Below are 27,538 nucleotides of genomic sequence, written 5' to 3' on the forward strand. Positions count from 1 at the left end.
TTGGAAATGTAAATAGCCTGCATATAACTATAAATGGAAAAGCTGAGTTCAACAGTACCATGTCTGCGTAAACTTTACCAAGTATAGTACTGTGAGAATAACACACAGACACATACATATATATTTATCCACACATAAATATATATAACTTTTCTGTTGAAACTTTTTTAAAAGTTTCAGTTTGAAGAGGTTTTGCCTTTAATACATGAAACACACATTATATTGACCAATCTGATATAAATGAAATGTAATACACTGATTGATAACACAGCAGTATGAAACTCTGAATATTAAAAATATCCTAATGCAGATTTCAACTATATTAAAGAATCCTTATCAATTTTCATAAATATCATCTTTTCGTGTCCAAACATTAAGTATATTGACTAGCACATATCAAGGTGACTTCTTCAGGATAATTTTGCCATTCAAGTACCTAAATTCACTAATACACAGAAAATGAAACTTCAATTACTGCTGTGAAAAATCAGAGAAAGAATATATAGTATTATTTTTGCTATCAGCACTACTTTAGACTGATGCTGGCATTCCTTAAAATTATGCTTTTTTAAATAAAGAGTGAAAAATTATAAGACATTATTTCAAAAATGGTAGCATATTTGGTCAAAATACAAAATATGCTAATACAATAGCATTTATATGTTAAAAACACAAATATTTAATGTGTCATCATTTTAATGTGTTCAACATGAAGAACAGCTTCTCTCCACAATTGCCACATTTTAATTATCAATATTTCTTGTGTTTTATAAATAAATGTTACAGCTTTTTCTGTTGCAATTTATTTTTGCAAAGTATAACCTCCAGCACAGTGATTTATAATTTAAGGTAATAGATCATTTTCACATTTTAATTTAGCTTTTATACTAATGCTTCTGACATGTTTTTGCTTCAAGATAGAGGTAGATTTAGTAGAGATTGGGCCTGTCAGACTTGCTGCCACAATGCAATTCTAACTACCTGGACTGCTAATATGCAGTTTTCAAGAATGCTAGAAAAAAAATTCAGAACCATATGTAATACCTTACCAAAGTTCTCCTTTTCAAGCTTAAGTTATTAAATAACTTCATAATGTATTTAATTGCTCATGAATAGATTAAGGAACAGATAAAACAATAAAATACATATATACAGGCACAGCAAAATAAAAACAAAACTATACTGAGAGGTTGCAGCTGACTAGAAACTTTTGTTTTGTTTGCTTTTAAAAGTGCATCAACTCCTTTTCCGTTCTACATAAGAACATATCAAACATTCCTACTGACATGGTAACAAAGAGGAGCTATCGGAAGCTACCCTTTTTAGCCGTTAATTTTTTCCTCCACCAAGTTAAAGTTGAAACCCTTCCATTGGTGCTTCCTGCTGCTGAAATACAAACTGTTGCTGGTTTTCATCCACCTGAGGTACAATGGTGGGGTCGTCGTCTTCTTCACCAAAGTAATGTTCAATCAGATCAAAGGCCTTTTGGTAAATTTCTTGATTTTCATGGCTTTGTAGAAATTCAATTTTATCTAGACCTGTTATTCAAAGCATATATACATAAAATTGTTACTCAAGTTTCAACATATATTTAAACCAAAATAACCAATCAAATAACTGGTAATGGGACTTATTTTTATCTAATTTTTGCACTTACTGATAGCCAACACTTATGCTTTTTACTTAAAAATGAGAGTATGGAGCAGTGTGCTAAGAGAAAGTAACACAGGCCTGAGGGTAAGATCACAGACTCCTTTCTGCTTTGTGATTGTGTCCAAATAAGTTTAGTCACGCTCTACTTTAGTTTCTCAATCTTAAAATGACAGTTTTAGGTTATCCACAGGTCTTTTCCAGAGTAATTATGCTAAATGGAAAGCACAAAAATGAAAAGCAACAAAACAAACAAAAAAAGTAGAATGTGTGCAAACACACATTCTTGCACAGAATGAACCAGAGAGTATCAATATATAATAAATGAGTACTATTTGTAAATCCAATGTAGCTACTGTATAATTTACAACCTAAATAAATGAAACTGAAAAAGACCATTTTGATAAGAGAATCTATAGCTCACAAGAAAAAGAAATCTACACATAGGTCTGGGTAATGCTGAAAATATTTATTTAATTAGACAAACCTCTTCACTTATCCAATTGCAGGATTGAAAGAATTAGCAAAGTAGCCATATCTATATACAAACATAGAATAGCCCAAAATCTTCCATAATTTGGAGCCAAAATAATGACTGTAGTAAAGAAATATTCTTAAATCAGTGATTAATATTTTATAATTATGTAATGTCTTAACCAATCACATTATATAAACTGAAATAAAAATTAATATCCCAGGTTTGGTTTAAGAATCCTATATAATAAAAGCCTAATATACTAAGTGTCTGACCATTTGTTTGATCTTTCAACAAGTCGCTATGATGCACACTGACCACCAGGGGGCAGACGCTCTGACTGGTAGGTTAGCTTGTTGCTGGGGTCCAGCCAATCGGGACTGGGCAAGATGAGCCGGACAGGGCGAGATGAGCCGGACACTCCCTGGAGCCCTCCTTCGGTCCCTCCTCAGCCCCAATCATGCACCGGTGGGGTCCCTCGGCCTGGCCTACACCCTCTGGCAACCCGGGACCCCTCTGGGGATGTTGGATAGCTGGTTTCAGCCCGATCCCTGCAGGCCAGGGCAAAGGATCCCACTGGTGCACGAATCTGTGCACTGGGCCTCTAGTCATTAAAAAAAAAAAAAAAGCTAAGCCATAGCGGTTTTGCCTCAGTGGATAGAGCATCAGCCTGTGGACCAAAGGGTCCCAGGTTTGATTCCAGTCAAGGGCACCTGCCTTGGTTGCAGGCTCCTCCCCAGCCTGGGCCCTGGTCAGGGTACATGCAGGAGGCAACCAATCGATCACATCAATGTATCTCTCTGTCTTTCCCTCTCTTTTCCACTCTCTGGAAAAATATCCTCGGGTGAGCATTAAAAAATAAAATCCTATATAATAAAAGGGTAACATGCAAATTGACCCTAACAGCAGAACAACTGGGAATGACTGGTCACTATGACACACACTGACCACCAGGGGGCAGATTGCGCAATGGAGAAGCTGCCCACTGGTGGTCAGTGCGCTCCCACAGGGGGAGCTCTGCTCAGCCACAAGCCAGGCTGACAGCTGTAAGCACAGCGGTGGTGGCAGGAGCCTCTCCCGCCCCCTCAGCAGCGCTAAGGATGTCCGACTGCAGCTTAGGCCTGCTCCCCGCTGGCAAGTGGACATCCCCTGAGGACTCCCGGGCTGCCAGAGGGATGTCTGACTGCCAGCTTAGGCCTGATCCCCCGGGGAGCAGGCCTAAGCCAGCAGGTGGACATCCCCGAGGGGTCCCAGACTGCGAGAGGGCACAGGCCGAGCTGAGGGACCCCCCCAAGAGCACAAATTTTTGTGCACCGGGCCTCTAGTCATAAATAAACACTTGAATCACCATATAATATAATCACCATACAATACTTAAGACAGAAGTGAATATTTAATAGAAATATATTAAAAGGAAAATAATCAACTTAGATTTATTCCTTATCCTAAAATAGATTCCATGTGAGTTCATGTAAGTTAAGTTAAATGTTAAGGTAAATGAGGCCAATCAGAAATATCTAGCCAAGCCCTGGCAGGCGTGGATCAGTTGCTTGGACGCCATCCTGTGGACCAAAAGGTTGCTGGTTCCATTCCTGGTTAAGGCACATGCCTGAGGTTGTGGGCTCCATCCCAGGTAGGCAGTGCGCAGGAGACAGCTGATCCTTGTTTTGTTCTCACAACTGATGTTTTGCTCTCACATCAATATTTCTCTCATTCTCCCTCTCCCTACCTCTCTCTCTAAAAATTAATTTTAAAAAAGAAATATTTAATTAGTAAAAAAAAAAAAAAAAAATCACCAAATCTCTGTAGGGGCAATGACTTTGGTAAATGTTGAAGGAATAAAAGATTAGATTGAGTCATTTATTAAATACAAATGAACATGATTTGTCTTATTAAAATAAAAAGGTAAAAAATTAGAGAAGAGCCATATTTAAGTAAACAACTGTAAAATAAAATTAATTCAAATTTTTAGCAAAGGAGAGACATATGGGTAATTGGACAAAGTATAATAAACATGCAATTCGGATGAATAAATACATCAATACATGGACAATACACACCAGCTTATACATGAAATAAAACAAAAGACACATAAAAGTAACTTATTGATACCATTCTACATCTGCTAAATCAGCAAAATCAACAAAACAAGATGTTGTAGAGTAGATTCATACAATGCCAGTGACACCACCATGTAACATACCTTTGGAAAGCAAAATAGAAAACATATCAAAAGCTTAAAAAGAAGTCTATGCGTAGAACTCAGCAATAGCATTCCTAAAAATTCATCCCAAAATATTATTTCAACAGAAAAAATTATATTTGGTAAGATGCTTATTTTAGCATATGTAAAGTGGTAAAGAAAACGGAAACAAACTAGGGATCAACCGCAAGAATATGGCTAAAACTGCACTCAACATGGCTAAAGCGACCTGCAATCTTCACTCAATATAACATTATGTGGCTATTAAAAGTGATGTTATGTAGAAATATAAAATTTCCCCAAAATGTTAAAACGTGGAACACAAATCTACATGTGCACTGCAATCACATCAATGTAATTATGTTTTTAACTGACTGCTTACCATATGCTTCTTCAATGAGAGCACAGTATGGATTAATACCCATCCCATTCTGCTTAGATTCTTGTTCTCCAAGACGTAAAATATTTTCAAGTCCATTTAAAGCCACTTGGACTATCTTAGAGTCCATAACAGTCAATAGGTCACAAAGTGGTTTAATGCAGCCTAAGGCTACCAAATACCTTCAGAGTAATTAAAAAAAAAAAAGGTGGGGAGAAATAACATTGAAAAAGACTTAAATATTATTTATGACAACAACATGAAAATATTCTTTAGTGAAATGTTATATAAACAATTAAGTAAAGTATCCCTGTTAACTCAAAAATTAAAAACAATTAAATATTCACTTACACAGAAACCTGAAAATATGTTTTTACTCTCCTGTTCTCATAATTAACAATAAATGGTATTACAAATATTACAAAAATAGACATAATCTGGCACATCAACACTAAGTGGGTTAGAGGCTTGTTTGTTTTTAAGGGTGGGCCTATGTTTTTAAGGGGTCATATGAGGTGATAGGTAGAAATGAGAGGGAGGAGGGGCATCTAAAAAAAATTTCAGGAAGTTTCCCACAAATATAATCATAGCTAATGTTCTGAAACACATGTTTTGTTTCAGAAGCATAGAAGCCTTCTAGGAGCAAAACGGGCCATGTTGTGAATAATTTTAATAAATAATGTTCACGAAATCATTATTATAATGCTTTGTTCTTTTCTGGTTCCTGTTAGCTCTTTTTCCATTTTCTATAATGTAAATCAAGTAACTGATTTGTTGACTTGACAAATAGTCCATTTAAACATAAAAGATAAAAAAAATAAACATGCTCTGAAGTCAGACTGCATGGTTTCAAATCCCAATTTCACTCCTTATGTGTGACTTGACTAACTGCTCTGGGCCTCAGTTTCTCCATCTTAAAATGGGGATAACAACAGTACCAAACTCAGAGGGCTGCTATGAGAATACAGTAGGCATTCAATAAAAGTTAGTTTCAATCCTTTTTTTAAAAGTGTACATACCTTTACTGGAGCACTCACTTGCCATATACTATATTGTAACCCATCAAATATATTTGTTGAATGAATAACTATCTCACAGAATTATGAAGTAAAAGGAGATAAAAGACGTGAAAGCACCTGGTGCTCAATAACTGAAATGATTGAACACAACTGGCAACATTAAACACACCACAGTATCAGCAGTATGTACATTAAACCTAATCTGAGATCAAGAGACCTCTTCCCATATATGTAGACTAAATGAAATGGTGAAATGGTTAGAAAAATAATAATCTCCGTTTAGATACTTGACTTATACTAATAAATTTAGGGAATAATAAATAGAATAGACATAATGGTAAAAATATATATATTTTAAAAATACAACTGTTTGAGGTGGACAAACTAACTTTGGGTCCCAAAGCACATAAAAATCATATTAGCATTAAAAAAAAAATACAAGCCAGAACAAAAGAAAGGTCTTGTTTTATTACTTCTTGTATTCATGATACAAATGAAGTGAAAATATTGATTAAAGCAAATAGGTGGAATGGAAAATAAAAAGCAGAGAAGAATGTCATTAACATATAGAGATAGGAATCTGAGAGAGCAGGAGAGAAGGCAATATTAAACAATGATCTCCCAATAGGTAGACTTCAAAATCTTGTGATTTGTAAAATAGCATAGTAGCCTGACTTCTTTTATAAATTAAGAAACAAATCAAATACTCATTAGAAAATACTTTCTAAACAGTCACTTCGCAAACTTAAAAAGTCCTGAGTTTCTTGGAGGGATCCTCAGAACAAGAAGAGTCTGTAGGAAGTCAGGCTTTCATACAGGTGCAAAGTGGAACTTTGCTATGCGTGGGGGGGGGGGGGGGGGAGGGGGCGGGAGGGGGAAAATAAAAGCACAAGATGAAAAGAGACTTAGAAATCAACCTGATAATAAAAGTTATGATTAATACAAATAATAATAGCAGCTAATTTTAGTACAGAACATGTTTAGGTACCTCGCTAAGCACTTTAAATGTATAAACTGTATTTAATTGTCAAGATACTACTATAAGATACTATCCATTACTAAACCCATTTTAAAAATGAAGAAATTGCCAAAACCGGTTTAGCTCGGTGGATAGAGCATTGGCCTGCGGACTGAAGGGTCCCGGGTTCGATTCCGGTCAAGGGCATGTACCTTGGTTGCGGGCACATCCCCAGTGGGAGGTGTGCAGGAGGCAGCTGGTCGATGTTTCTCTCTCATCGATGTTTCTAACTCTCTATCCCTCTCCCTTCCTCTCTGTAAAAAAAATCAATAAAAATATATTAAAAAAAAATAAAATAAAAATGAAGAAATTGTGGATCAGAAAAGTTAAATGACTTTATCAAGGTCACAACTTTTCTGAAGAAGCAGGATTTGAAGACAGGCTGATTTCAAAGGCCATGTACCTACCATTTGTATTATTAGTAAAAGAAAGAAGCAAATAAACAATAAAAGGGCTAGATTTAAAAAGCTTCCATGAAGAAGAAAACTACTATAGAAAAATAAAAGATCCAATCTACAGGTAGGGCTAACAGTGATTGGAAGAGCATTATTATATAAACAAATGTCTATTTCCTATTTCAATTATAGTTTAAATAAGTAGATATTTAAATTAGCCATTTCTATATAATAAAGTTACATGTATATGACTTTAATGATCTAAGATAAATATAATGCCCATGTCAGTATATTTGGCAAATTAACATAGACTATATTTTTCAGCTTTTTAAATACTGATTTTTCATAGTCTGACAAGAATGATGTTAATCATACTTTATATGAAAAAATTAAAACCACTATAAATAAATAACTGATATAACAAATGCTATATTTTCACATTACAAATTCTTATTAAATAGACAGAAATAATGTTTTAGTTTTATAAACAAAGAAAAAGTATGTATTTTTTAAATTTGTAAATATCTCATTTATATTTAAAAAACAATTTTTAAAAATCTGTATCATACTTTATTTGTTCTGGAGTGCCTCCTGATGTTGCATTAGTTATAGCCCAAGCTGCTTCTTTTCTGGTGCGAAACTCTGCTTTCTGAAGAATCTCAATCAAAACAGGAAAAATATTTGCATCTATAACTGACTGAAGAGAAAAAATTGTTATAGCAAAATCAATGCAAATATAGTTTTAAATATATTAGTAAGAAGAGGAATCTTGAAACTCAATGGCTTTAAAATGGCAGGCTTTTTGGAAATATTTTATTTCTAATCTTTCAACAAAAGTTTACTTACTTTCTTTTTAAGACTGGAGAATAAAGCCCTAGCCGGTTTGGTTCAGTGGGTAGAGCACCAGCCCTAAGGCTGAAAGATCCCAGGTTTGACTCCGGTCAAGAGCACATACCTCAGTTGCAGGCTCGATTCCTGACCCTGGTTGGGCACATGTGGGAGACAACCAATTGATGTGTCTCTCTCACATCAATGTGTTTCTCTCTCTCATTCTCTCCTCCTGCCTTCCACTCTTTCTAAAATCAATGGAAAAATATCCTCTGGTGAGAATTAACAGAAAAACAAAACAAAACAAAGACTGGAGAATATATTAGCAAGAATGTAAATTTTAAATATGATAAAACATAAGGCAGATGATGAATCAGGTAATTACTGACTGAAGCGTTTAATGGGGCCCTAATAGATCATTATTTAACAGTTTTGAGATCATTGTCTAACTTTTTTAAAATTAACAAAAGCAATCCCTTTTTAAAGCCTAACCATTATGTCGGGAACATGTGGGAGACAACCACATTTACACATAACTGTATATGCATATGCATATGTATATATATAATTGCTATTCCTCTTTAGAATACTATAAGTAAGTATTTTAGAGGAGGAAAGGCTGTTCTTTAAAATAATTTTCAAATACTTTTCAATAATCTTTTTCAGTAACTCACTAAAATACATCACTGATAAAATGTTGACTTTTTTTCCAAACTAACTTCTGAGATCTTCCTGTTTTTCTCATATCTGAAAGGCACTTACCTGAATCTGAGCTCTATTTCCAGCAGTAATGTTAGAAACAGTCCAGCAGGCTTCTTTTCTGATTGACTCCTTTGGGCTACTCAGTAAGTGTAAGAGACAGGGTAATGCAGAGCAATTCAAAATTACCTAAAACAAAAGTTAGAAATGGAAACAGTTTTATAGAAAATAAAAAACTAAACTAAACAAAAATATACTCATGAATTATTTAGAAATACAAAAACCATTCTGAAAACTTAAGAAAAAAGTTCCTCTCAAAGTAAAACTTAGGCACTTGCTGTCTTCTACCGTCCCACTTTGCCAAAACCTTTCTAGTGTTGGTGTAGTAAAATGCACTCAGAATTATGTCCATCAAGTTTATAAATGCACTCAGAGTTTAACTGAAATAACTATTTGAAGACAATATAGCGACTGGTTAGGATCCATCCTCTAGTTTTGCCAAATGAATTGATGGGGAAAACGCGCACGCACACACACACACACACACACACACACACACACACACACACACCAAACAGCTTGAAAGTAACTAATTCCATAACTGTTAAGAAACCTTAACATGTAGAAATAAGTCTATTATTTTCATTAAAAATTTTACTGTTCCATCCTTGCCAGGGTGACTCGGTTGGAGCATCATTCTGCATACTGAAAGGTTTTAGGTTTGATTCACGATCAGGACATGTACAGAAGGCAACCAATCAATGCTCTCTCTCACACAGATATTTCTCTCTCTCCCTTCACCTCTCTCTAAAGTCAATAAACAGCCCTGGCCAGTTTTCTCAGTGGATAGAGCATCGGCCCACAGACTAAAGGGTCCCAGTTTCTATTCCCATCAAGGGCACATACTTCAGTTGTGGGCTCAATCCCCAGTAGGGGGCATGCATGCAGGAGGCAGCAGACCAATGATTCTCTCTTATCATTGATGTTTCTCTCTCTCTCCCTCTCCCTTCCTCTCTGAAATCAATAAAAATATATTTTAAAAATTTTACTATTACACTTTTCTTTTGTAAAGAAGTATATTCTGCTTTGTTCTTTTATATTCCTTAATAACTATCAATTACTAAGGATCAATTATTTCATAATTAAGGTATATAAATAGAACTTTTAAGGATTAAAATGAAAACAAAACACATAGATTAGAATAAAAAGTTTACTATATGGTGGCAAACAAAACAGAATATAATGTGTTACAGAGCTGAAGTTTATAGAAAGACTATCTATACCAGATCTGATGTCACTCTTGATATAACACCTTTTTTGATATCTCACACACATAGTTAATTACCAATTCAGAAAGTGTTTCCTTGTTGTCTTTCTTTTCATTCTCATAACCTAGGTCTTCAATAATAAAAGGCTAATATGCAAATTGTCCCTTCCGGAGTTCAACTGACTGGGAGTTTGACTGCTTGCTATGACATGCGCTGACCACCAGTGGGTGGTGTGGAACAAAGGAAGGCCCTGGCCGGCAGCTGGAAGGCCCCGATCGGCCCTGATCACTGGCCAGGCCTAGGGACCCTACCCATGCACAAATTTTGTGCACTGGGCTTCTAGTCTACTATAAAAGGCCATTTCATTTCTAACCCCACTTCTAACTTATTTATAATCAATCATCCTCTCACTAACAGTTTCTTCTCCAATCAAGTTTAATGCCTCTTAAACATACCTCCATACATGTCTGGCACATAAATCTCTTCTCGTCTACTTATGTCCTCTACTTTTAAGATTTAGCTTTCATTCCAACTCCTTTGTGGAATCTATTATGATTTCTTAGTGCACTGATTTCTTCTTTAAACTTTTATAGCATTTATTGATCAATCAGCTCTCAGAAAACATATACTACCTAGGGTAATTTATGTCGTTTTAATATATATTTTTCTCTCCAATTGAATTGCAAATCTCTCAAGAGCCTAACTCAGGGGTCCTCAAACTATGACCCACGGGCCACATGCAAATACAAATATTGTATTTGTTCCCGTTTTGTTTTTTTACTTCAAAATAAGATATGTGCAGTGTGCATAGGAATTTGTTCATAGTTTTTTTTAAAACTATAGTCCGGCCCTCCAACGGTCTGAGGGACAGTGAACTGGCCCCATGTTTAAAAAGTTTGAGGATCCCTGGCCTAACTCCTATCATGTACTTCTTCATATTGATATAGCTCTAGGATAGTACTTTCACATAGGTGTATTTGAGTCTGATCACTTATTATCAAGAATATGCTTACATTATAGATGCCTATATAATTATGTTAGTTTATCCTATTAAAAAGTCTGAACTCACCTGTGTTTGAATATCATCACCAGTCACAATATTACCAACTGCTCTTAATGCAGGTGATACAACTTTATAATCATTGTGCCTAAAATAATAAAAATATTAACTTACACACTACATAGGAATTTAAAATTTACAGGAATTTGTAAAAATAGTACCCAAAAAAAATCCCATATATTCTTTACCCAGAGAATCCACTCAAGTTTCACTAATTATCCCATAATTATCTCCATAATAAAGAATCTAATCTAGAATCATGTGGTGCACCCAGCTGTCAATCTCCTTTAATTCAAAACAATTACTTAATTTTTCCTTGATTTTCTTGATCTTGACTTTTTTATGAAAAAAAGGCAGTTATTTGGTTTTGTCCAATGTTTCCTCATGATTAAGACACAAGGTATATACTTTGGCTGGGATAACACAAATGCTACAGTCTTTTTATTACATAATTTTGGATAGCATATGGTATCTGTTTTGTCCATTATAGTAGCACTGAACTCTGCTTGCTTAATTAAAATGGTGTCTGTTAGATTCTCCACTTTGACATTACTATTTTTCCTTTTATAATTCACATTTTGTGAGGAAATACTTATAGGCTATATAAAATCCCATCCCTTAATCCACTTTCACCAATAGTTTAAGCATCTGTTGAAGCTTAGTGTCTGGATTATTAATAATTATTAGTATTGTTGCCAATGATGATTTTCTAATACTATCATTCCAACTACATGCCTTCTATATCTATTGACCTATGTACTTATTTTAGTGTGGACTCATGGACTCCTATTTTATTGAATAAGTTCTAATATCCTATATAATAAAAGGGTAATATGCAAATTGACCCTAACAGCAGAACAACTGGGAATGACTGGTCACTATGACACACACTGACCACCAGGGGGCAGACGCTCAATGCGGGAGCTGCCCCCTGGTGGTCAGTACGCTCCCACAGGGGGAGCTCTGCTCAGCCACAAGCCAGGCTGATGACTGCCAGCACAGTGGTGTTGGCGGGAGCCTCTCCCGCCTCCTCAGCAGCGCTAAGGATGTCCAACTGCAGCTTAGGCCTGCTCCCCGCTGGCAAGTGGATATCCCCCAAGGGCTCCCGGGCTGCCAGAGGGATGTCTGACTGCCAGCTTAGGCCTGATCCCCTAGGGAGCGGGCCTAAGCCAGCAAGTGGACATCCCCCGAGGGGTCCCAGACTGCGAGAGGGCACAGGCCGGGCTGAGAGACCCCCCCCCCCACCCCGGAGTGCACAAATTTTTGTGCACCGGGCCTCTAATATTACTATAAATTTATTTCAATGCTCAAATCATCCCAGGTTTGAACAGTAGGAGTCCCTTCAAGTGGACTTCTGTGTTCTTTTAACATTTATTCATTCTTTGAGCAGTCATTACTTTCTGAGTATATCTTATTTTTTATCAATCTCAGCCTTGGAATCAGCTATTTTTCCAAGAATCCTGGTTCCTGTTAATGAAGAGCAGTGTTTAAAAACCTGGGCTTTGATGTGCTCAGCTAACAAGTATAAATGTGTCACAGCTCCCAAGCCCTTTTAAGAGAAATGCACGAGTGCGCACACCGTCCCCCACTCCCACACACACACACTCGCGCGCAAAATTACATATATTAGTATATTTGTTTCTAGATCTAGCTCTTTAATGCTGAAAGCCATGAGTTCACATTAGAGTCCATTTCCAACTCTAATTTAGTATCACACAAGATTTTTCTGGCTTTTTTTCCTTTCCATATTTATAAATCCATTCTCTGAGAATACGATAGTTCCTATTATCAGAATTCCCCTGTGTATGACCCATCTTCTGATCCAGTTAGGCTGCTATGCCACAGGGTGCTGGCTTCCACCTGCTCCAGCCTAGTTGTCTGCTCCGTTCTAGTTGGTGCCATCCTCAAGCATGGGCCCTGATCCCCCCACTGGACCTGCCTGCCCACATTCTTCATGTTGGAGCCACACCCCTTTTCAGACCTCTCTTCTTCCTGCCATCTACCTTGTTTGGGCTTACCTAGTGGCTTTCTGACTGCAGAAGAAAGGAAGGAAGATAATACATGTTTTAAAATAAAGGGATGAAAAATTATAATGCCTTTTTAAAATAAGTTCTCTTAGAAGTTTTTAACTTCCTTGTATCGAAAATCTGTTCTTTTTAAAGAAGATAGTAATAGTAGCTCAGCACAGAGAAACATATTATCTTTAATACAAGTGAAATACTAAATAATTTTCACTTTTACACAGATTAATAATTGTAATGAACAATTAACTAAATTACTCATTCTGGGAGAGAAGGAACTACATCCTATACTCATTAATATCTTACTCTAGCAGGTAACAGGCATTTCATACATACTTGTATCTCTCATTCATTAAGAGCTTAAAACTAATGAAATTCATGAACAAAATGAATAGTCCCAACTAGAGGATATAAGACACAAGTTTAAGGGCCTACTTTCAGTATTATAGCTATTCTGCAAAGTGGGGTTATAGCAGCTTTTCAACCCTTCCCATATGATTCTCGAGATGTTTGAGAGGCCATTAATCTAACTGCTAAACTAACAATCATGTAATTATTAATTATAAATTATAGTTACATCAAAAGTTCCACCAATCTTCGACAGACTCCAGAATTGATGACTGCTTGAATTTTATCATTGGGTCCATCAGAGAGATAAGAAAGGGCCCAACACACATCTGCTAATACATCTGAGTCACTGCTAAACAACAATCGTGACAGAACATTTAAGCAAGGTGAAACCTGTTAGGGAAGAAAGAGGCAATATTTAAAATTTTTCTCTACCTAAAACCAAGTTTCTTTAGAAAAATATAGAAATTTGTTTTAAAACTAACATTTAATACTAGAGAAATTAAACATTCTATTGTTTTAAAATTATTATCAAATATAAACATGACACTGATTATGACCCCTATTAATCTCATACTGAATAAATTAATACTGAATTAATCTTATACTGAATCTTATATAAAAAGCCACTAGATGATAATTTAAAGTTTTTTTAAAATAATGAAATACATATTTGGGATCCTCTGTCTATGTCTAAATCATACACAAACACACCCCAAAAATGGCACACTAAAACTGAGAGAAGTAAAAATATTCCCGTTAAGTTTTTAATGTAATGATCACGGAATATGATCCAACCTAAATGAATCCCACTTTACTTACTACATATACATTATTGGAAGTACGTATAATAATCAGTTAAGAAGTAAAAGTGTATAAAACACAAAAAGAAGTCTGAAGGGTCTTTTAATGGAAGTCACTAATAAACTACATTTCCTAAATGTATTGACACCCTAAATCTTCAATTAAAAGAATACATAAGACAATAGAGATTTTTAATCCTGCTAGCATAAAACTAAAACTAATTAGTTGTGAGGTGAGCAAGTCACTTCATCTCTCCGAGACTCAGTTTTCAAATCTGTGAAACAAAGAGGCTGAATTAAATAAATCCTATGATCCTTCCTCTCAAATTAGAGAGACCTAGGTTCAAACACTATTCACTAGCTGGGTGACCATGTGCAAATAACCCCATATCTCTAAACCCCGAATTCTTCACTTATAAACCAGGATAATAGAATATCGTTAAATTAGTAAGAATGCATGTAGCATCTTAGAACAATGCCTGGCATATAGTAAGCACTGAGATGTTGATTTTTTTTATTGCCACTCAGTATTGATTCTATAGGGTGTCCCAAAATTCATGCAAGATTTGAATTTTGCGTGAGCATTAACAACAACAACAAAATAAAAGCCTAATTTTACTTGGTTTATTGAATCAGATTCTAATATCTGTTGCCCTTTGATTTCAATCCCTTCAATTTGATAAGCATTACCAAGTACCAACGATGGCCCAAGGGCAGGGACAATGAAGACCAATGAAGACCATGGCTTTGCGTATGTGCCAGCAAAGCTGTGGAGTCCATTTACCCGATGTTCTATTCCATACATAACCCTATACTGTATACTTTATGAATCAATAAAAAATTTACAATTTTTAATTATAAACCTGTTTTCTATCAAAATTACTTCTTGCATAAATTTTGGGACACCCTATATATTCCTTTAAGGTTTTTATTTTTTAATCAGCAACCTAACATCTCTTAGTCTCTCTTCTCAGGTAAGAGTTCTATGTTAAATGCCACAAATAAAAAGTGATGACAGCTTTTTCACATTCTAAGATTTTAGATTGATGTTCTCTTCACCGCTATTTTAAAGATTGCCAGTACATACACTATAATCTTCTGAAAGCACTTATCTTCCCTGCTGGGACCTTCCTGTAAAAATGACCCTAGGGCCCAGGAACAGAAATCAGTTCACTTACAAAACAGACATGTTCATCTGTAAGTTAGGAAATAGAATCTGCACAACTGGATCCTACCCCAACAATCATGCCTTCACCCTTGCCAACCACCTCCTCTTCCTTGAACAAAGAAACGTGAGAATCAGTTCTTAAAAGCAACTGTGAACTTTTAAATTAAAAAAACTAGTGTAACTGATATATATCCTTTTAGTTATGTAAAAAACAATGAAGTGCTACATATTTCTATTTTTAGAGAACAAAATAAAAACATTCTGCTCCACCATCTTCTCACAAACAAGGAAAATACAGAGAAATACAGGGAATTAGCCAAGTAGATATTACATGATGTTGTAGGCCAGGTCTTAAAGTGGGGTCCATGAACCCCTGAGGGATTCTTGCAACATTTGGAGGTCTTTTATGCCAAAAAATTTTTTCACAATTATACTAACACATAACTGGTCTTTTTCATTTTGTTGACATTTGCATTAAAGGTACAAAAGCAATGATGGGTAAAACTATCAGCACCTTAGCACAAATCAAGGCAGTGGTACAAAATGTACCACAGATCTTTGTATTTTTCATCTCCATACATGCAGTTAAAAGAGGGAAAGGAGCCCTGGTTGGTGTTGCTAAGTGGTTAGAGCATCAGCCCGCACACCAAAGGGTCACTTATTAGATACTGAGGTCAAGGGCACGTACCTGGCTTGCAGGTTCTATCCCCAGCCCTGGTCAGGGAGCCTGCAGAATGCAACCAATCAATATGTCCCTCTCACATCCATGTTTCTCTTTCTCTTTCTCTTTCTCTCTCTCTCCCTCCCTTCCCTTCTTCCGTCCCTCCGTCCCTCCCTCCTTTCCACTCTAAAAATCAATGGAAAAAATATCCATTCATCTATTGATGAGCACTTGGACTACTTCCAGATCTTAGCTATTGTAGATAACACTGCTATGAACATAGGGGTGTATATATTCCTTGTGGTTGGTGTTTCGGGATTCTTAGAATATAGTCCTAGAAGTGGGATCACTAGGTCAAATGGAGTTCCATTTTTTATTTTTTGAGGAAACTCCACATTGTTTTTCATAGTGGTTGTACTATTTTGCTAAGTTAAATAAGCCACATGATCTCACTTATATTTGGAATCTAATGAACAAAGAAACTGATGAACAAAATAGAACCAGACAAGGAAGTATGCAATGGGTTGATGAATCTCAATGGGAGGGTTGGGCAGGAGGAGATTAGCCAAAGAACTTACATGCATATATGCATAACCCATGGACACAGACAATAGTGTGGAGAAGGCCTGAGGAAGGAGTGAGAGCAGGGAGGAGGGAGTCAGTGGGGAAATAACAGGGGACATCTGCAATACTTTCAACAATAAAGATAAACAAAAAAGAAAGAAAAAATATATAATCAAAGCTAATTGTTTAATCGACTTTTTGAGATGAAATGTGGAATTCAAAAGGAGTAAAATGGTATCCCAAAAATTTACCCACATTCTACTTTTCTAACAACATCCTACTGAAGACAATACAACTGGGATTGGGAATTTATAAATGATCTATTCTTTTAGCAGAATATTAGTAGATGGAAAAAGATATTCTAACACATCAACAGTACAATGTGAAAGCACAAGCCACTCTGGACTAGTTACTTTAATTTTATAACAGTGGACCTGAATGAATTACCTTAATCTTGTGTGGGGCTCCAATTTCCTAAGTGACAACTAGACTAGAAGGTTTCTAAAGTCAACTCTGAGATACGTAAACGTCAGTGACAGTGGTTGCCTGAGGAGAGGGAATCATGGGTATGGGAGGGGCAGAAAGGAAAACTTCCTTTTCACTATATATCTCTTGATTTTGTGTATGTGCAAACATTGCTTAATCAATAAGAAAAATAGTTATTAAAATAAAAATAATTTCCATTCAATCTCTAAAAATCTATTAAAAGGAGACTTAAAAGTTTATATACACAGTTGCTTAATTTGTGTATTTCACTCATACCTTACTAAAGTTTGGAGGAGGGTTTTTGCCTCTACATAAATTTGAGAGGGCCCATACAGCATTTCTGGTTGTTGTAAGTCTGTTTGAATTTGTTAATAACCTGCCAAAGCGGAAAAAAAAAAGGAATTGTCACTTTACTTTCATTTTTCCTCTTTAGCTATTTTTTATCATAACAAAAATTCTGAATATACTTTATAAGGACTTTAAAATGAGCTGGTAAAATAGGAAAAGGTAGTTTTTCAAATTCATTATATTTCCAGAAACAAAAGTAAACACAGCATCCATTTTTAAATTTTTGAATCTATGATCTAAGTGGATTCTTATAAGACATAAAACATGTTCAAAATAAATGATGCCATGGGAAATTAATTTACTTGTCTCTTTATACTTTAAAAAGAGTATTAGATTACTTTTTTTAACCATGAATATACATTATACAAATTCAATAAGCAAGGAATGTGGGGTCAAATTAAGTGAAGATAAGCTGTCGAGAAGAGATATTGCTGTGTGTGTGTGTCTTTTTTAACAAATTGTCCATCTTACTATTTTTGATATCCCCGCTGCTAGAAGTATGTGTGTGTTTCTTTTCCAAAAAAATCCCTATTCCGCAGTGACATCAGCAAAAATGGTGGAGAAGGGAGCTCTGGGGTCCATACCTTCCCAGAAATATGGAAAAAAACTTACAAATCCTGTCAAAATCAACTTTATTCTAACTCTCAAAGGCAGTCAAAAGTTTACAATAACCAAGAAAACTTTTAACCAGGAAAGAGCTGGAATGTAGCAGGAGAGCTTTCTAGCAGTAAAATTTACCCCTACCCAACCCCCTCCCCAGTCTGGCAGCAGCCTTGGACACAAAATCTGGAGTTCCCACTATGAGTTCCTGGTTCCAAAAGGAGCTATGGAGACTTTGTTTTTAAGGAATTGTGCTTGCCTGTTTTGACCTGTCTGGGTGCTTCCTGAATAACTAATGAAAGATACTTGCCTTTGTTTTGACTAATTGGGTACTCTCTCCTTAAGATCAACAGCTAATTTCTCATAAAAAACCACAGAGGTCAGCCTGGCCAGTGTGGCTCAGTGGTTGAGTGTTGACCTATATATATTCTGTTTTTGTAATCCCTATTCTGCAGTGACATCAGCTCAATCCCCAGTGTGGGGCATGCAGGAGGCAGCTAATCAATGATTCTCCCTCATCATTGATGTTTCTATCTCTCTTCCTCTCTGAAATCAATAAAAATATATTATAAAACAAAAACCATAGAGGTCAGAGGCAATGCAATTACATATTTAAAATACTAGAAGAAAAAAACTGTCAACCAAGAATTGCTATCTCCAGCAAAATTATTTTTTAATAATAAGGAGAAAGTAAACGATACTCAGAAAAACAAAAGCTGAAGAAATTCATCACTAGTAGATCTGCTTTGCAAGAGAAAAAGAAGTTATTTAGGTCAAAATGAAAGGACAATAAACAATAGCTCAAAACCATAAGTCCAAATAAAGAACACTTAAAAGAATTACATAAACATAAAGGATGTATTATTGTATTTTTGGTTTGTAATTTTTCTTTACTTCTATACAAATTAAAGACAAATACATAAAGCAATAATGATAAATCTATATTAATGGGAACACAATTTATAATGATGTAATTTGTGACAATAACAACTTAAAGGGAGTAGGGCAGAGATGAATAGGAGTTTTTATATAATACTGAGACTAAGTTGGTATTAATTCAAACAAAGTCATTATAAGTTTAAAATGTTAATTATATTTCCCAGATTAAGCATTAAGAAAATAATCAAAGCCCTAGCCAGTGTGGCTTAGTTGGAGTGTCCTTCCTATGCACCAAAGGCTCCAGGGTTGAATTCCCAATAAAGGCACATACCCAGATTTTGGGTTCGATCCCCAGTCAGGGCGCTTACATGAGGCAACCGACCAATGTATCTATCTCTCTCTCCCTCTCCCTTCCTCTCTGAAATCAATAAAATATATATTTTTTAAAAAAAATTCTAACAAATCAGATCCAGCATTACATTAGAAAGATCATACACCATGACCAAGTGGGATTTATTCCGGGAATGCAAAGATGGTACAATATCCGCAAATCAATAAATGTGATACATCACATAAACAAATTAAGAGACAAAAATCACATAATCATATCAATCGATGCAGAAAAAGCATTTGACAAAATCCAACAACCTTTCTTGATAAAAAAAAACTCTCAGCAAAGTGGGAATAGAAGGATCATACCTCAACATAACAAAGCCTTATATGACAAACCCACAGCCAACATCATACTCAATGGGCATAAACTAAAACCATTTCCCCTAAGAACAGGAACAAGATAGGGATGCCCACTTTCACCACTCCTGTTTGACATAGTACTAGAAGTGCTAGCCATAGCGATCAGACAAGAAGAAATAAAAGGCATCCTAATTGGAAAAGAAGGAGTAAAACTGTTCTTATTCACAGACGACATGATATCGTACATAGAAAACTCTAAAGATTCCTTCAAAAAACTGCTAGACTTAATAAATGAATTCGGCAATATAGCAGGATACAAAATTAACACCCAGAAATCTATTGTTTTTTTATACACCAAAAATGAACTCACAGAAAGAAAACCTAAAAAAAAAATCCCATTTACCATTGCACCAAAAAAATTAAGATACCTAGGAATAAACTTAACTAAGGATGTAAAAGACCTGTACTCGGAAAACTACAGGACATTGAAAAAAGAGATAGAGGAAGACATAAACAAATGGAAGAACTGTGTTCATGGATTGGTAGAATCAACATCATTAAAATGTCCATACTTCCCAAAGCAATTCATAGATTCAATGCAATCCCCATTAAAATAGCAATGGCATATTTCACAAACCTAGAAAAAACTCTCCAAAAATTCATTTGGAATAAAAAAAGACCCCAAATAGCCACAGCAATCCTGAGAAAGAACAAAGTTGGAGGGATCACAATACAAGATATCAAGCTATATTACAAAGCCATCGTTCTCAAAATTGCCAGGTACCAGCAGAAGAACAGACATATACTAGCAGACCAGTGGAACAGAACAGAGAACCCAGAAATTGACCCAAGCCAATATGCTCAATTAATATTTGACAAAGGAGGCAAGAGCATACAATGGAGTCAAGACACCCTCTTCAATAAATGGTGCTGGGAAAATTGGACAGATACATGCAAAAAGATGAAACTAGATCACCAACTTACACCATACACAAAAATAAACTCAAAATGGCTAAAGGACTTAAATGTAAGACGGGAAACCATAAAAATCTTAGAAGAATCCAATGGCACCAAAATATCAGACAAATATCATAGCAATATCTTTACTGATACAGCTCCTAGGACAATGTAAACTAAGGAGAAAATAAACAAATGGGACTACATCAAAATAAAAAGCTTCTGCACAGCAAAAGAACATCAAAACAACAAGAAAGCCCACTGCGTGGGAGAACATATTTGCCAATGCTATCTCAGATAAAGGCTGAATCTCCAAATTTTACAGGGAACTCATAGAAATACAACTTAACAAAAAGAAGATAAACAATCCAATTAAAAAATGGGCAAAGGACCCAAGTAGACACTTTTTGAAAGAGAACATATAGAAGACCGAGAGACATAAGAAAACATGCTCAAAGTCACTAGCCATCTGAAAGATGCAAATCAAAACAACAATGAGGTATCACCTCACACCTGTCAGAATGGCTATCATCAACAAACAACAAGTGCTGGATAGGATGTGGAGAAAAAAGGAACCCTCGTGCACTGCTGGTGGGAATGCAGACTGGTGCAGCCACTGTGGAAAACCATATGGAGATTCCTCAAAAAATTAAGATGGAACTCCCATTCGACCCAGTAATCCCACTTCTGGGAATATATCCCAAGAAACCAGAAACACCAATCAGAAAGGACATATGCACCCCTATGTTCATAGCAGCACAATTTATAATAGCTAAGATTTGGAAACAGCCTAAGTGCCCATCAGCAGATGAGTGGATTAAGAAACGGTGGCATGCCCAGCCGGCGTGGCTCAGTGGTTGAGCATCAACCTATGAACCAGGAGGTCACAGTTCGGTTCCCATCGGGGCACCTGCAGGCTTGCAGGCTCAATTCCCAGTGGGAGGGATGCAGGAGGCAGCCGATCAATGCTTCTCTCTCATCATTGATGTTTCCCTCTCTCTCCATCTCTCTTCCTCTCTCTCTAAAATCAATAAAAATATATATTTTTTAAAAACTGTGGTACATCTATACAATGGAATACTATGCTGCTATAAAAAAGAAGGAACTTTTACCATTTGCAACAGCATGGATGGACCTGGAGAGCATTATGCTAAGCAAAATAAGACAGTCAGAGAAAGATAAATATCACATGCTCTCTCACACTGATGTTTCTCCCTCTGGGATATAATGAACAATATAAACTGATGAACAAAAGCAGATCCAGAGACAAACACACTGAACAGACCATCCAACCTCAAAGAAAAGGTGGTGGTGGTGGGGTAGCAGGGGGGGGGAGGAGGTGGGGTAAGAGATCCACCAAAGGACTTGGATGCATGCATATTAGCATAAGCAATTGTCACGGACACTGAGGCGGTGGGGCTTGTCCTGGGGGGCAGGAGTGGCGGGGGACGAGGGGTCAATAGGAGAAAACGGAAACATATGTAATACTTTAAACAATAATAAAAACAAAAACAAATAAAATAAAATAAAAATACTACTACATACCCTTTTTTGTAGAGTAATTATTTAACACAGTAAGCATCAAATAAGCAATGACCACTGTGAAGTATGGATTAGGAAAACATCCTAAAGGACATATATTTTTTCTAATGTTTTCAAGCGATTACAGGCATGGCTAAATATAGCCAAATTTAAAAACATTACTTAAAAACTTAATTTTAAGTACATAAAAATGTAGTTATAATACAGTTTCTTTTCCAAAAGTAGTATTACTTCAATTGTGACTAATTTAAAGTACTTACTCTAAAAGAGGTGGAAGTATTTCACAGTTCAAAACAAAATCTCTGCATTCTGCATTGTCACCAGCAATATTACCAAGTGCCCAAACAGCCTCAGAAAAAGAAAAATATTGTTATAACAATATCATAAATAAAATGCTCCCTCTTAACACGAGGTTTTAGTACAGAAGGAACAAAGTTTTCCAGATGTTAAAAAAATGCTAGTGCCCTAGCTGGTTTGGCTCAGTGCCCTCGGACTGAAGGGTCCGGTGTTCGATTCTGGTCAAGGGCACATACCTGGGTTGCAGGCTCCATCCCCCGTGCAGGAGGCAGCCAATCAATGTGTCTCACATTGGTGTTTCTCTCTCTGTCTCTCCTCTTCCCTTGCACTCTCTCTAAAAAAAATCCATGGAAAAACATCCCCGGGTGAGGATAACAAAAAAATTAAAAAATGCTAGTAGGACAGTAAGAAAGAAAACCTTTAAGTGTTATTTAATCAAACTGAAGGACAGTACATTTTTAAATTTTTTCTTACGTACTACTGAAATGTTTATACTATTCTATAAAGAAATACCAATCTTCAAGAAGAGACAAAATATATCTATTTAGTGAATTTTCCAATTACATAAACTAGAAGTTTGCTCCTATTACAAGGAAATCCACTCACTGGGAAGAAACTGATTTGTAAAAGAAGGGAAAGTCAAAGCGTAGAAAAGTTAGGTAAAGCTAATAAGAGAAATAGCTTGGACTGATCCTTGACAAAAAGTGTAGAATCAGTCCAGGTTCATTATATTTTTTAAATAAATGGTAGTAAGAGATCAAATTTTTCATTTGTTAAATTTCAATTAGATGAGAAATTATGCAAATGTGAATTATCATTTTATTATATTCTCACGCTCCCACAGAGGGAGCGCCGCTCAGCCAGAAGCCAGGCTCACAGCTGGTGAGCGCAGCCATGGTGGCGGGAATGTCGTACACGGGCGCCTCTAGTTTTATTATATTCTCATTTCAAATTCTTCATATAAGCACAAAAATAGACATAAGTTACTTTTTTAATTGGGAAAATTTTATAGTTAAGGTTTAAAAGCATGAGTTAATATCTTTAACATCTACTTCAGTGTGTGTATGTGTTTTTAAGAAAACTCTTTTAAAATAATGACATTTTCCCTCTGTGAAGTCTAATATTCTGTTGGTGAGGATATCAACTGGTATAACTTTTTGGGGGGTCAACTTTGAAATATGAAATAAAAACTCTAAGAAGTTTTCTATTGACAGAGTAAAGTCATTTTTCCCTAATAAAATAATTATGAGGCACATAAAAACCAATATATAACAATGTTATCACAATATTAATAATACTAATAAACTAGAAATAACTCCAATGTATAATTGAGAAATGAATTTCTTGAATGGATGAATAATCAGTAAAATTTTCTTTGAATATAATTAATTCCATAAGAATAAGCTCCCAATATTAGTGTTAAGTGGGAAAATATAAATATATATGTGATCAATTTGCATTAAAAGGATTTAAAACAAAATACCAACACATTTTATTTTGTTTGGATGGCACAAATTTTATGTTTAAAATTTTCCTTGTATAACAACTATAAGAATTTATTCATAAAGTTTATTTTTAAATGGTTCTATTCTAAATCATGTAATGTTTTTAAAAACGAACAACAAGCCTGACCGGTGTGGCTCAGTGATTGAGCATCAACCCAGGAACCAAGAGGTCACAAATTCGATTCCTGGTCAGGTTGCGGGTTCAATCCCTAGTAAGGGGTGTGCAGAAGGCAGCCGATCCCTCTCCCTTACTCTCTCTCTCTAAAAATCAATAAAAACATATTTTTTAAAAAGAAACAACAAAATAATATATGTTCTTGCAAAGAATAAGGAGTCAGAACAGCGCAGGTTTAAAATTTGGTTCAGCCATTACTGTGACTTTGGGTAAATTACTAACTTTCTGGGTCTCAGTATGCTCTTTTATAAATGGGTATCATACTTCCTTATAGCTGAGATCACATTTATAAATAACCAGGATGATGCCTGAGAAAGTTAATTTTCCTTTCCAACTTGACATGATGGAAATCACTGTATTTTTAACAAATGCAATACACAGGAAATTTAGTAAAAATAAAATTCAAATCATAATCACCAGTGGTACTTTCATGAGAAAATTAAAAATCTAATGAATATAACAGTTCAAATAGAAACTTACCTGTTCTTGAACATCTTCATGCTCTGAATTTAGAAGTTTGATAAAAATTGGAACAGCCCCTGTTTCAATCACTACCTTGGTATGAAGAAAAGTTCCAGACGCTATATTAGTTAATGCCCATGCAGCCTCAAACTAAAGAAAAATAAAAGTAGAAAAAATGAAAGCACCAAAGAAATGTCAGAAAAAGAAAGAATGGAAGAAGAGTGGAAGTAAAGACTTAGTGGGACAAGTCTGAGATATGGACAGCCTTATATTTAATAAGATCAAATTTGAAATCAGATTTCACAAAAAAAAATAAACCTTAATTTTTAAAAAGAACTCTCAATCTAGGAAAATAAGAACTGAGAAAAATATAATAAAAATTTACAACTAATGAACCATAAGTGAACACATTTGAATTTATAATTCACAAAACTCTAAATGTCTATTAGAGAGCCAGATGTTCTAAAGCAAGCAGTTTAAAATTAATGACACATTACTTAATAGAAAAATATATTTATGAAAACTTAGAACTATAAAAAGTAGTTTTGTTTCCCTAGTGATCATCTAGTCCCAACCTTCTCATTTAAGAAATAAGAAAATTAGAAGTCCAGAGATTTAGGTGATTTGTTCAAGGTTAAAGAGTTCACTATTGACAAGGCCACAAGTAGGACCTCTGGTATTCTTTTAAGCAGCAGAGCCTCTGAGAAGTTAGTTAAATCAATTCACTTAGAATCTGTATATACTTATATGTGATGGATTTATAACAAAAACAACTGAGAAAATTCAATCCATGTCTCCCCCAAAAAAAACTAAATGACCTGCAAATCCACAGGCAAACTAAGGAGTAACAATTAAGTTATTAGGAATGACTTTATAAACTTTTCCCAAAATTACTAACAGTTCCTAGAAGACAACCATGACCATGATAAGACAAGTGATACCACCTTTTCCTTTCGTTGCTAAGTACTCACGGAAGCTGACAATATATTCAGTACTGCAGAAGCTGCTTTCACTAAAAACTTCAATCATGTCATTTCTAGAAAGCAATTAAAAACAAAAACTATAGAACTCACTTGTAAAGTACAATTTTCATTTCTTTCAAGAAATTTCACAAATCTCTGTACAACTCCAGGTTTCTGTATAACTTGATCAATTGGTGGATTAGGTTCTAAAAATTAAAAAAAATTAAGTTATTACATAGACAAAAAGAGACAATGATCTGGTGTCTGTGTCAATTAACAGGCACACAAAATAATTCTTTCTTAGGTTTCACTGACCAAGTTTAAAATTCTAGCTGGATATAACTGAAGAAAACATATGTTCTTATAATTGCAATGTTTACTGAAAAGTGAATTCTTTTTCAATAACTATAATAACAAGAAAATTTAGAAAAAGGGAGGTGAGGGTAGGTGGGAGTGGGCAAAGGGGGGAGAAATAGGGACAGAAAGAGACCATGCTTGGGGCAATGGGTGCACAACGCAGTGTGCTGATGATGTTTTATTGAGTTGTACACCTGAAACTTGTATGGTTTTGTGAACCACTGTCCCCCCGAATAAATTCAATTTAAAAAAGATGAAAAATAGATAAATGAATAAATAAATGTATGTGTACAAATATTTAAATTTAATAAGTTGAAGGCTATTAAGGAGTTCACCTTTACAATACGGGAGCTACTTTAATCCAATACTCAAAATACCAACTGAGAAATAATGTTTCCACTAATTCTTTATAATTATACCCACATTTCCAGGGATGTCTCCATATTAGCCATGAATTGCCTAATGTCTCATTTTCTCAGGGTACTATTTATTATTTACATAAATGCTATTGGACTCTCTAGAATTCTTGATAAATTTTCATGAAATGCAGAGGGCTTTTGAGAATCATAAAATATTTAAGAAATTTTAAAACAAAGACATTCAAAATTAAAATAAACATATCTCAGTTACTCCAATCTAAGTACCAAGAACTCTTTCTTTTCCCTTACTTCAGCAAAAAGTAGACCCTAGGCTTCTCCAGGAACTTCTCTGTTGATGCTCCTTCGGGTTGGTTTTCTCCCTGTTATCTACTTTCTTTCTAGAAAATTTACCTGTTAATTCACCTGTCCCTTGTGATTATCATTTGTTATCTAAATTCTTCTCTCTTAGATTCTAGACCACATTTTAAGTGTCTTTTGCCCCATTTCTTATTCCCAACTTCTTTAAAATGTAGCATAACCAAAACCAAACTCATAATATCACTGCTTATACCTTCCCCTTGCCCTGGGCCCACTACCCAAATTTGTCTATCATTTAGTAATCTGTCCATCTATTATTCACAGAATAAAAAACCTCATTTCCACTTTTAACTCTTCCTTTTCTTCTAAATTCTGGTGTTTGGCTGCATTTCCAATCATAAATAACTCATATATACATATTAAAATATTGTGTTTAATCAGTAGAATAAATAAAGTGTAACCATAAAAGAGCTGTATAAATCCTGTCATGATATAGAAAAAACTCTATTATTATATTTTAAATCAGTATAAATCTTAGAAATCATGTTCTCAATTGTTAAGGAAGGTTTATTTAGGAATGGGTTTCTTTCTCCCTTCTCTTCTTTTTTCTACAAATTTTCTGTCCTTTTCATTTGTTCAAAAACTAGTTTATTTCTGCCAAGTTAGTAAAGCCATAAACATAAAATTTTGTTTGGGTGTTCTAAATGAAAAGTCTGAAATCTTCAAAATGTAAATTCTAGATCCTAGCTTAAACTATAATTATAGCTATAAAACATCAACAGGATAAAACAATACATTTGCCTCCACAGCCATGAGACTGGCTTCTGGATGACCGGCGCTACCCCTGTGGGAGCACACTGACACCGGGGGGCAGCTCCTGCATTGAGCGTCTGCCCCCTGGTGGTCAGTGCACGTCATAGCAACTGGTCAACCGGTCAACTGTCTGCCCCCTGGTGGTCAGTGCATGTCATAGAGAGCAGTTGAGCAGCCTTAGCATATCATTAGCATATTACACTTTGATTGGTTGAATGGCCGACTG

The 27,538-nt window shown here is 35.3% G+C and overlaps 1 protein-coding gene across 1 annotated transcript in view; it reads right to left on the reverse strand.

The window, feature by feature from the left end:
* Window positions 1-909: 909 nt before the first annotated feature.
* Window positions 910-27,538, reverse strand: part of KPNA5 (karyopherin subunit alpha 5) — a gene marked incomplete at its 5' end in the record, with an annotated part of 34,703 nt that continues 8,074 nt past the window's right edge. Inside the window, 10 exons of the mRNA XM_081094887.1 lie at window positions 910-1,538; window positions 4,711-4,889; window positions 7,709-7,836; window positions 8,730-8,855; window positions 11,004-11,082; window positions 13,593-13,756; window positions 17,322-17,421; window positions 22,325-22,413; window positions 24,522-24,653; window positions 25,577-25,671. Coding sequence (XP_080951013.1) covers window positions 1,351-1,538; window positions 4,711-4,889; window positions 7,709-7,836; window positions 8,730-8,855; window positions 11,004-11,082; window positions 13,593-13,756; window positions 17,322-17,421; window positions 22,325-22,413; window positions 24,522-24,653; window positions 25,577-25,671 — 1,280 coding nt within the window. The 3' untranslated portion in view covers window positions 910-1,350. The remainder of the gene's footprint in view (window positions 1,539-4,710; window positions 4,890-7,708; window positions 7,837-8,729; window positions 8,856-11,003; window positions 11,083-13,592; window positions 13,757-17,321; window positions 17,422-22,324; window positions 22,414-24,521; window positions 24,654-25,576; window positions 25,672-27,538) is intronic.

Source organism: Myotis nattereri (genome assembly GCF_964212035.1).
Source record: "Myotis nattereri genome assembly, chromosome: 6".
NCBI classification, from domain to species: domain Eukaryota; kingdom Metazoa; phylum Chordata; class Mammalia; order Chiroptera; family Vespertilionidae; genus Myotis; species Myotis nattereri.